Source organism: Dipodomys merriami, unplaced genomic scaffold (genome assembly GCF_024711535.1).
Source record: "Dipodomys merriami isolate MVZ:Mamm:240054 unplaced genomic scaffold, mDipMer1.0.p SCAF_1, whole genome shotgun sequence".
In the NCBI taxonomy this organism is placed as follows: Eukaryota; Metazoa; Chordata; class Mammalia; order Rodentia; family Heteromyidae; genus Dipodomys; species Dipodomys merriami.
In genome coordinates, this window is record NW_027202270.1 from 46,433,750 (window position 1) to 46,445,962 (window position 12,213).

General features: G+C 38.0%; 1 protein-coding gene across 6 annotated transcripts in view; it reads right to left on the bottom strand.

Moving 5' to 3' along the window:
• Window positions 1–6,060: 6,060 nt before the first annotated feature.
• Window positions 6,061–12,213, bottom strand: part of Nostrin (nitric oxide synthase trafficking) — a 61,258-nt gene continuing 55,105 nt past the window's right edge. For all 6 annotated transcript variants that reach the window (XM_070021538.1, XM_070021529.1, XM_070021511.1 and 3 more), the window contains 3 exons: window positions 11,926–12,040; window positions 9,285–9,374; window positions 6,061–6,267 (listed from right to left, as the gene is read on the bottom strand). In XM_070021538.1, coding sequence (XP_069877639.1) covers window positions 6,131–6,267; window positions 9,285–9,374; window positions 11,926–12,040 — 342 coding nt within the window. In that variant the 3' untranslated portion in view covers window positions 6,061–6,130. The remainder of the gene's footprint in view (window positions 6,268–9,284; window positions 9,375–11,925; window positions 12,041–12,213) is intronic.

A 12,213-nucleotide genomic window follows, 5' to 3' on the forward strand; every position in this document is an offset into this window, starting at 1 on the left:
GTTGACTTAAGTCTTTTCTTCTACTTATATAGCTTTATTTTATTTTAATTACTGTCTAAAGAGGAGGTTGACAAAGTAAATGTGCCCTTTTAAAAATGAAGTGTAGTTAATATACTCTATATTCTTTGTTTTTTGCTTAAGTATCAGGCATGAAGTAGTTTATGTACAATGAGCACTGGGAATGGGAATTTATACAGCCTACCCTGTATCTTTGCCATCTTCACAGTTTTGGAGGATCCTGGACTCTTATTTATTAAAAGATGAAGAGTGGGCTCAACTTTGTGTTGACAACTTTTAAAAAATACTTCACAAAATAAATACTACTGTTTTCTATCCCAATGTCACAAGAAAAGGGTATTTTTACCTTGTGCCAAGAAGAATCTACAGTTAGAATAAAAGATAATTCACTAAAGAAGAAAGTTGACTGCAACCTAATAAGGCATCCAGAGAATGATTTATTTCTGAAAGTACAAATGTAAAAATTTATCATCAACTTTCATATGGTAATATTTATGCCATTTAATTCTGGTTTGGACATAAGTCATCTTGAGAGTCTGTTTAACAGATGAGAGTTGTAGAATTCCATTTTTGTCATCATTCTTGTAAATTTGATTGAAGCCACATAATACCGTTTCAAGATAACTTGGCAACAATTACAAGTCCTCAGTGTCTTGTCTTCTCTTAATGAAGTTTAGTTGTGGTCCAGCTAGTACAGAAGAGGTTGTTGTTCAGTTTTGGGGTATCACTCTGGGCTTGGATCAAATAATAAGAATTTCTTTGAGAAAAAGGTGATACACTGGTGGAAAAATCACTGACCCATAGTTGTGTGCAGACCAGCTTTAGCTACTACCCATCGGAATAACTTAGACCCTCTTATTCACATGGTGCTATGTTCTAAGATCCCAATAGACAATGGAAGCCACAGATAGTTCCAGAATCTGTACTATATTGTTGAAAAGGGCACATTAAGCAACAATAACTAAAAGCAAAATGACTGTAATAAAGAAATAGGTTTGAGGGAAGACCATTGCAAGGATGAGAAAAGACCTCATAAGGTCATTTCCCCATAGCAACAATCATGCATCACTTCTAAATGTTGGGCTAAGACCTGGGGACATTAGTAAGAAAGTTACAAAAGGACATTGCAGGAAGTAGCTTAGCTGCTGTTATCCAAAGTTGAATGTACAAAGTGCACTGTCATGCCAGAGACTTAGGCTATGAAATTTATATTGATTTACTTTCTCAACAGGGAAGTTGACTCATTCCAAAGTTGAAGGTTATCCAGGCAATCTAGCCTGGTTAGGGCTAGCCATCTTAGAATACCATATATATATATATATATATATATATATATATATATATATATATATATATATATATATATATTTCTGGCAATGCCTATGAGCCTGGTATTTTTCTAAACATTTTACATATATATTTGCTTCTTTGTATGTTCACAAGTTGTGCAATAGATAGTACAAGATAGATAGAACAAGATAGCCTTGTTCTTCAGTTAAAAACTTAAAAGTGCAAAGTTTAACTCAAGTCACACAGTTGGTAATCATAGCTAGTATTAGAATTAGATTTGAACTCAACACTTGAATCCATCAGCTTGCTGCACCTTAATGCCTTTCTATACAGTATTGTAGGGAAGAAATGCAAGGATAGTTCTTAAGTTTTGTTTTTTTTTTGGTCCGATCGTCGTGGGGCCTGAACTCGGCCTTGGCGCTGTCCCTCAGCTCTTCAGCTCAAGGCTAGCGCTCTACCACTTGAGCCACAGCGCCACTTCCGGCTTTTTTCTTTTTGCTTATGTGGTGCTGAGGAATCAAACCCAGGGCCTCATGCATGCAAGGCAAGCACTCTACCACTGAGCCACCTTCCCAGCCCCAGTTCTTAAGTTTTTAAACAAATTTGAATTTATGATTAAGTTGAGTGAGTGGCTCAAGTAGTAGAGCATTTACCTAATGAGCACAAGTTTTTCAGTTCAAACTTCAGTGCTGGGGGAAAACAAAACAAAACAAAAAAACACCAAAAAGGTAGATTGCCTTGAAAGCTGGGAACTATCCTTTGTCTTTATGCTTAGGAAATAGCCTCATTAAAATGACAAAGCAGTTTTAAGTCTCAGAAAATAGTGAGCAGCAGAGTGGCAGTCTGGTGCTCACTGAGCAGTCTCCTGGGAAATCAACTGAACTCATCCACTCAGGTCTTTATGAGAGTAGAAGATGGAAATGAGGCAGGATGGGACATGGAACTTGAGAAGAAACCTGCAATTTGCAAATATACACCTTATTAATGTATAACCAAACTAGAAGTGCACAAACACCATTTTCTTTAAGCTTCATGCTCCTTCACTGAACAGTACAAGGATGACCTTCCTTCTCCACCTGTCCTTGCTTCAGACAATTGTGCCCTAGAGACCAAACATACTTACTTTCTAGTTTACTCCCCTTCCTTCCTCTGAAGGGTAGAAGTAAGTGTTGCAAGGACACCTAATTAACTACCTTTTCAGATTGAATGTGTCTGGCTGAATTGGTTAAAGTCAGAATACCATAGCGATAGGAATGGTTGGGATGTCCAGGCTGCTTAGAACAAAGGCCCACTTAGCTAAACATTTAAATTACATCCATTTCACCTGGAATAAGTATCACTAACGTTAAAATGTCCAATGCCCCTCTTTCATGTGACCACATACCCAGGTCTGGGTGTGTACTCTCCTTTCTTTGCTGTTATAAACTTTACTAATTTCTATCTTGACATATGCTGAGAATCTTCTCTGAAAATGTCATAAACTCAGAACTCAGGTTCTCTTCCTTTAGGTATCTCCTTGGCCTCCCTTGGTCCTGGAGATAAGACAGTTATTGACGTATGCATTCTCTCTGCAAAATGTTCTACTATACAGCATCTACATAACTGTCTAAATCTAACTTCCGTCATCTCACCCCGACTACCTTCCCTGGATTTACCTCATTTCCCAGGATACGTTGCAAAGGACCATGGGGTGTGTGATTTTGATTCTAATGTATTCTCTTGGTCCCAGTCAGGCTGATTGTCCCTCAGAATCATCAAGTCATTTGGGGGAGGGGGAGCAAGGAAGGGAGGTTTCTCTTGGGGAGGGGACAGTTAAGCTATGCTTAAAAAACTAATCAAAGGCTTATAATTAGCCGGGTGCTGGTGGCTCAAGCCTGTAATCCTAGCTACTCAGGAGGCTGAGATCTGAGGATCGTGATTCAAAGCCAGCCCAGGCAGTTAAGACCGTGAGACTCCATCTCCAATAAACCACCAGAAAACCAGAAGTGGCACTGTAGCTCAAGTGGTAGAGTGCTCACCTTGAGCTGAAGAGCTGAGGGACAGTGCCCAGGCCCAGAGTTCAAGCCCCAAGACCGACAAAAAAAATAAAATAAAATAAGGGCTTATAATTCTGTACAGTAAAATTAGCCCCAAAATGAATATTATATTGTTCATTGTTGGATCATGAGACATTTTAAGTGATTAAAATGTCTTTTATCATTATGAATATTATTGTGGCTAATTGAAAATGCAAAAATAAAATTAGTAGATGTTTCTGGCAGATAGCCTGATGGATATATCAGATCTACTGTACTAGAAAGGAGGTAAAGTAGAATAATATCTATATGTTTGATAAGAACTGGCTTGTGCCTCTGTAGCCTATATTTCAGGCTGTTAACGGTGCTAAAACTTTCTGACATATGAAACTGCTTAGTGGGGGTATAGTTATAAAGTACTAATTAATAGTTTAAACGATTCATGCGAGAATTGATTTTATACTATAAAAGACTCAGATATATCATTACTTTTCACCCAATAAGCACTTTATTTTTGCCTCACATCTAAGAAGTACAATTCCATCTGTCCAAGATGGCATTCATGCTGTCCTAAAAAATACTTCGCAATTCTGTAATACCCAGCTACATTAGCGTTTTATTTTATATTTGTTGGTATGGGGAATCAAACCCAGAGCCTTGCTCATGCTATGCATGTGTTCTATCACTGAGTGACAGACACCTCCAGTATTCTTTGAAACTTAGAACTTGCCATAGATAGAAAAGACATTTATACCAACATTGCAAAGCAAGAAAACCATTTCACAGAGCCCAGCTTGTTTGCTGACTTATGAAGGCGGAAAGGGCTCTTTCTTTGAAAATTACTTCCAAAGAGGGTCCATCCGCCATCATCTCCACTTTCTCCACACAAACAGCCCAGAGAAACTTGCAATTAAATCCTACACTTTTTTTTTTATCCATAAAGGCTTAATGGAAAGAAGTAAAACGAAAAGGAGATATAAATTCAAAATCTCTGTTCATGGTCTAATGGCCTACTTCTTATATGCTGAAAGCATCATTAACACACCATTACAAATGACATTAAAATTGTGGATCTGCTCTTCCAAGCTGTAAGTTATGTCTCATAGAACAAATTTGACTTGAGTCTGAGATTTACTATCTCTATATAAATACCTTGTATATGCTATTCAGGAATATAATGACATAGTGCTAGGAAAAATAAACTATCTTAGTTTTGAAACTTTTCTTCTTGAATGTATAAAATTTGCAAATTAAAACAAAAAAGAAGTGAGCTGGGCATGGTGACTTACACTTGTATTCCTAGCTACTCAGAAGCAGAGAAGAGGAGAATTCAGGACCCTGTCATAACCAATAAAACCTGGGAGTGGTGGCCTGTGCTATTTTAGCCATGTGTGAAGCATAAATTAGGATTCAAAGTCCAGGCTAGCCAGATATAGATGTAATACTCATTCCAAACTATTCTTCCCCTGGGAAGGGACCGAGGCCCTCATTTCCACCTTTTTTTTCATTTTGATAGTGAATGTTGGTTTATGGTAAATTCCTTTCTAAACTAGAGACTTACAAATATTTAATTTTCTGTTCACTAGAGACCTCCTAGTTAGTCCTTCCATAATAACCTAGTTGGGAAGTGCAAAATTCCTTATTCCCAAATTGCTAAGTTTCTAAATGATCAAGGAAATACGGTGTTTCTCAGGTACCACTACCACCTAACCCTTTCCTATCTGCATTGCTCTTTCCCTCAGATCCCCAGGCATCTGCTTCATGCTTGATTGACATCAGCTTAAGAAAAGTTGGTAGTGGGCAAGGCTACATAAGAAACTGACTAGAGCTGGGAGCTGGGAGCTCACACCTGTAATCCTAGCTATTCAGGGGGCTAAGATCTGAGGATCTCCGTTCAAAGCCAGCCTGGGCAGGACAGTCCTTGAGACTCTTAACTCTAATAAGCCACCAGAAAACCGGAAGTGGCGCTGTGGCTCAAGTGGTAGAGCACTAGCCTTGAGCTGAAGAGCTGAGGGACAGCGCCCAGGCCCAGAGTTCCCCACGACTGACAAAACCAAAAACACAAAAACAAAGCAAAACAAAACTAACTAGGCAAGGGTGGCTCATGCCTGTCAGCCTAGCTACTCAGGAGACAGTGGCTCAAGTGGTAGAACACCAGGCCCTGAGTTCAACCTCATTACCTAAAAGTAAAAAAACAAACAAAGAACAACAACAACAACAACAAAACCCCCACTGCCTCAGAAGGCCCCTGGATCAGATGAAGCTCATCTACCATTGTTCCTCTGTCTAGGATCTGGACTTCCTGTCTTTTACTCTCCGATCCTGTGGCCTCTTCACCTTGGCTCCTGATCCTTTTTATTCTCCTAACCTGGGTGAGATAGCTCATCCTTGGAGGCCTGCAGTTGTGTTCTGTTGCTACCCAGAGGAAAAAGGACATCTAAAATTTATTGCTGTTGTGTTGTCAGGTAATTATGTGACTTCAAACAAACATCTGAATCTATCTTGTGCTGGATCAATCTCTCCCCTCTTCCTCCCTCTTCCTTCTGCCTTTCCCCATGCCAGTAGTTAGACTGGACCATTCCTAGGTCTCTTAGCATGTAGAGAACCACCAAGCTTCTTTCTGTCTTCCCTCTACTCATCCATCTTGGAATCAAATAACCATGGGTACACAGTGCTGAGAGGTGTAAGTAAGACTCTACCACGTATCCAGAAAGAAAACAAAAAGGACTTGCTAGGATAATATTTTATCTTTATTTGCACCATACTATATAGATTTCAGGGTGCATGATCATGTGCTCAGGCTTGTTTTAAGCCTGTATATCTGTGCCTCCAGGCTTTGAAGATAACTCCTCCACATATGCAGCAGGGAAATGGCCTTTTTTTCCATTTAAAGATCCGTACCACCATCCATCTTCTTTCTTTTCATGTATAGTCACAATGTCTCCTGTAAAAATACACCTTTAATTAGAGAAAAAGGTCTTGGCAACTCTAGCATGTACCAGACTTTAAAGAAAACATAGTAAGAGTTTTAAGGAAATGTTGCATCTAGAGAGTTGCGGCCCTTATTTTATGTAGTTGATTCAGGTAAAGAAAAATTTAGGCAGCACCTCCATGAAACAGGTGTAAGGTAAAGAATACTAAAATGGGTAAGATAATGAACCACCGAGTTGTGCCATCAACGAGTTCTCTTATAGCAGAATCAAGTTGTGTTCTTCAGCTACCTGGTTACTATTTCTGTAATCGATGCATTGTCAGTGAATTGTTTCTTAGTGTCCATACTTGAAAAGTCTCACATGTTGGTAACCATGATAGCTGGGTTTCTTGACTCCTATGAGTATGTCTCAGCAATCTTTCCATAAGATCGAAACAGCGCCTCTCTATGACACCTGGCTTCCTAATATGATATTCTCAGTCACAGATTTGCACAGTAACATGACTTCCCATTCATCAATTTAGGTAACTTTAACAAAATATCAATTCAAAGACAATGTTTTCTAAAGCAATGGTTCAAATAAACAGCATCCTTCAGACTGCTCTTATCTAAATCTATATTGATTTTTAAAAATATATATCATTATAATATTAATAGCTTTAAAACTTAACCTGGTGCTCTAAATCCTTTTTGTTAAACCTCTGTCTTATGAGAGAGTCATTTTCTTCTTTTTTTTTTTCTGGCTGTGTTGTGTTTGGATAAGAAGCAAAGTCCCAAAGGCTCATGTGCTAAGGATTTGGTCCCCAGAATTTGTGGCATTGTTGAGAAGTGATTGGATCATGAAGATGCTAGCTTTATTAATGGATTAAGACACTGATAAATTCACAGCTGGCTGGGCTATCTTTCTCTGCTTTCTGACTAGCCAGTAGCTTTTCTCCTCATGCCCTTTTTCTCCATAGTGGTTTTTTTTTTTTTTGCTTGTCACATTTCTAAAAGCAGTGGAGCCAGCCAACCATGAACTGACACCTCTGAAACTCCGAGCCAAAATAAATCTCCTTTAAATTATTTTTTTCCTCAAGTATTTCCTCAGCACCAAAAGGCTGACTAACACAAGCTGCTTCTGTTACATCAAAATTGAAGCCTTCACTTTCTTCAGGATCCAAGATCTACTTTTTCTTTCCAAAGACTTTTCTTTTTTCTTTCCTTTTTCTTTTTGTCGGTCATGGGGCTTGAACTCAGGGCGTAGGCACTATCCCTTAGCTTTTTTACTCAGTGCTAGTGCTCTACCACTTGAGCCACAGCTCTACTTCTGGCTTTTTGATGGTTAATTGGAGATGAGTCTCACTACCTTTCCCTTGTGGGCTGGCACCTGGCCATGATCCTCAGATCGCAGCCTCCTGAATAGCTAGGATTACAGGCAGAACCAGCAGTGCCCAGCTATTCTTTTCCACAGGGAATTTTGCTCTAAGGGAAAGGCGATGGTTAAAGCTCTTTCCACCTGTTCTTAATCATGCATCACTACGTATTCTTGCAGGGTATCATTCTCAGTCTAAGTTCTCTTCCAATGAGGTTTCTCAGGTGAATAAATTGTTTGACAAAATCTGTCATCAGGAAATTAAAAAATGAGTTAAAATTGTATTGCCACATTTCCTGTATTCCCAATGTGTTTCTCTTAAAGAAACTACTTAGACACTAGAAAGTACAAAGTAGAATTTGAGACCAATGGAAAAATGGACACAAGCAAGAGTCCTATTATTGTGAACCCTGTCACTCAACCTCAGGACTCTTTGAGTTGTAGGCTGCCTCTAGAAAATATGTTTTAGAGTCACAGAAAAAGAAAATAAAGGAGAAATTGACCAATATGCTAAAAAAGATAGCACCCCATGAACAAATGTACAAGGTTCCTACGTGGCTGGAAAATCCATCTCAATTTCCACTGGCTCTGGATGCCATATTCTGGTCATGAATAATAAACTTTCTTCTATGATATAACCCTTTATCACTGGTCCTTCCATTGCCAGTTCAGTGCCTTAGGACTGACATTCAAAATGTGGACATAAATGGAAAGTTGAGTCTGGAGACTTGTTTTTGTTTAATACTATTGAGGTTTACATCATGTAATGCATTTGCTTGTTAAATAAAAATTGGTACCACCAAGAAAGAAGTCTGATTCTTTAGGCTGGTTGTAAAACACTAGGAATCAATTGATCCAGGTTCTAGAACTTTCTTTTATATTCCAGTTTATGAGAAGTCACTTCATCTTTCTGTGAATTTAGTGTCTAAATTTGCTGATGACCTCCCACTGCCAACATTCATTCTGCCCCATTGTAGCTCCGTAACTAAGGACATGACTAAGTTTCTGAGTCTGAATCGTGTGCCACCACTGCCTGTAAGGTTAGCCCAAGTTCTTAACTGTCCTGTACTTCAGCTATAAAATGTGAGTAGATGTCAATACCTTCCTAAGAGCATTCCTACGAATATGAATTGAACAATATTCTTGCAGCAATATCTGACACATAGAAACATGGAATAACTGCTGTTATCATTAGGTGAGCTATAGTTTTTCATGCACTTTATATTTATATTATTTATATTTTTTGAGAGGTTGGTTCTGACATTTGAACTCAGGGCATTGTACTTGTTAAGCAGGTACTCTATAGTTGGAGCCATGTCTCCAGCCCTTTATGCTCTTTAGGGTCTCACTTTTTCTCCAGGTTTGTCTGGACCATGATCTTCCTTTTATTGCTTCTCATCATAGCTGGAATGACAGGTTCATACCAGCTATTGGTTGAGAAGGGGCCTCACAACTTTTTGCCTGAGCTGGCCTTGAACTGACATCTTCCCAAGCTCCACCTCCTAAATAGCTGGATATACAAGTGAGTCCCTAATCCAGTCATCTTTACATTATATTCAAAGAACTGTAAACCTCAACTGGTACTAACTTAAGGCTACAATGCCATGGAGGATTTTATTCATATCAAGAATCTCAACATGAAAAGGCAATGAACATGTTTGCAAATGTGTCTTACCTTTTTCCAAATTCAACTCATCATCTTGCCTGGCTTGAAAAGAATATAAGGCCTTGCAAAATCTGTTGCTGGACTGGGCCATACCAGGGGCTAAAAGTCAGATAAAGTTATAATTACCATGCTGTATTAGTATCCAAATCGAAGGGATACAACTAAGTTTCTGAGTTTGAATCCTATGCCACCACTGCCTGTAAGTTTAGACAAAGTTCTTAACTTTCCTGTACCTGTGTGCTTAGCTATAAAATAGGAATAGATGCCAAAATATACTCAGAAGCTCTTTTGGCAATTTAACAATGCAGTTCAGATTTAAATGTGCTGAAATGTTCTCAAAAAGAATGTTTATGGTTTTATCTAACATCCCTTGATTCAAAAGCATTTTTGATGTACCTATTATGTCTATTCTGTGCATATTATATGACCACAAAACCCATATTATAGTATTGGAAATAAGTCTGGAGGAAAAAAGTTATCATTATCACAATAAAGATGTTAGTTATAACATCATTGGTTGACAGGAATGGAAAACCAGCATTGCTATCAGGTAGAGATGAGAGATATAGAGACAGCATATGCTTTTTTACCCTCATCCTTCAGTGCTTAAAGAACCATTTAAACAAGGCAACAGTGACTTTTTATACTATACAAACCACAATGCCCAGTTTTTTTTTTTTTCCGGGACTGTTTAGTGCCAATTACAAATCAAGAAATTACAGATTACTGGGTGCTGGTGGCTCACGCCTATAGTCTTAGCTACTCAGGAGGCTGAGATCTGAGGATCGTGGTTTGAAGCCAGCCAGGGCAGAAAAGTCCATGAGACTCTTATCTCCAATTGTCCAATTAAAAACCAGAAGTGGTGCTGTGGCTCAAATTGTTGGAGCGGTAACCTTGAGCAAAAAGAGCTTAGGGACATTGCTCAGGCCCAGAGTTCAAGGCCCAGAAACAAAACAAAACAAAACAAAACTACAAATCTGAGATTATAGTATATGCTTAAACAATAAAGAAAATATCAAAGAAAGATTGGACAAATGGGATTGCATGAAATTGCAGAGCTTCTGCATGGCAAAGGACATAGCTAGCAAGATTAATAGAAAGCCCACGATTGGGAGATCTTCACTAGCCATACACCGGACAAGGGTCTCATATCTAAAATATACCTGGAACTCAAAAAATTAAATTCCCCAAAAACAAATCTTCAAAGAAACAACTGCCTAATAAATAAGTAGGCTAAAGTCTTAAAGAGAAACTTCACTGAAGAGGAAAAAAGATGGCCAATAGACACATGAAGAAATGCTCAACCTCTCTAGCCATAAAAGAAATGCAAATCAAAACAACATTGAGATACCACCTCACCCCAGTTGAATGGCTATAATTAAGAACTCTAATAACCACAGATGTTGGAGGGGATGTGGACAGAAGGGAACCTTACTACATTGTTGGTGGGAGTGTAAACTTGTTCAAACACTTTGGAAAGCAGTATAGAGATTCCTCAAAAGACTCCACATAGAGCTCCCCTATAACCCAGCAATCCCACTTTTGGGCATTTACTCAAATGATCATAAACAAGACCATACTAAATCTACCAGCACAACCATGTTTATTTGCCATATTTACCATAGCATTATTTACCATAGCTAAGATATGGGACCAACCCATATGCCCTTCAGTAGATGAATGGATCAAGAAAATGTAATATATATATATATATATATATATATTACATATATATATACATTGTATATATATATATATATATATATATATATATATATATATATACAATGGAATTCTATGCCCCCATCAGAAAGAATGACATTGCCCCATTTGTTAGGAAATGGAAAGACTTGGGAAAAATTATATTAAGTGAAGTAAGCCAGGCCCAAAGAAACATATGTCCCATGGTTTCCCTTATTTGCAATAACTAGTATATGTTTGAGTCAAGCAGTCAGATAAGTTGATGTTAAGGGAATGAACCCCAAGATAAGTATTCAAATGTTTTGTTTTTCTTTCATGCAATTGTTTCTAACATATTTATAAGATGATTTCTATGTTGCTTTGTATGCCCCTCCCCCATGGTAGAACCCCTACTTTCACTGTATTTGTTGTTGGTATAATTTGTGGAGGGGAAGGGCAAAAACAAATCATTTAACTAGGGATACAGGTGGACCCATTGCAACAATGAGATGTATAAGTTGGTATGTCGAAAAACAAACTTTACAACTTTGGTGGGGTGCGGGAAGGATCAGGTGGGGGGAGCTGGGGGGAGGATGGGAAGGGATAGTAAGGGGAAACAAAGAGGAGGCAACAATGCTTGATAAGAAATGTACTCGTTATCTTGCCCATGTAATTGTAACTCCTCTGTACAGTATTTTCACAATAAAAAAATTTTGAAAAAGAAAATAATGACGCATGTGTGTATGTGTTTAACACAATTTCTCACAACATTCTTTTCCCAGCCATCATTCTTCTTGAATACCTCCCATTACTTCTTTTATTAGATCTGCAAAAATACAGATTTCAGTACCAAATGCAATTGAATTTCTTTGAGCAAATATAAGTAAATATGGCCCTGAAAATAGTACTTAGTGTACTAATGTGTTTTACCAATAGAAGCAGCTCAGAGTTATTCTGGGTATTAGATTACCTGAAGATGAAGAAGTTGGTTTGCTCTGCCCACCAGAAGATGCCCTGCTCACAGCATTCTCTAATCTCTTTGTTAAAACAGGCCGGGATACTCTTATGTAAGTATGAGTATGATCCTGTTGAAACAGTTTTTTTTTAAAGTTCAATTTTGATGTAACATATTTTGTCAATTATAAGTTTTAATAAAAACTCATTATCTAGAGGTAATTTCCTCAAGAACTTGTTTTATTAAAACTAATTAATATAGTCATAACTCTTTTGTTTAGATTGTCTTGTTTCTGAAGCTTTA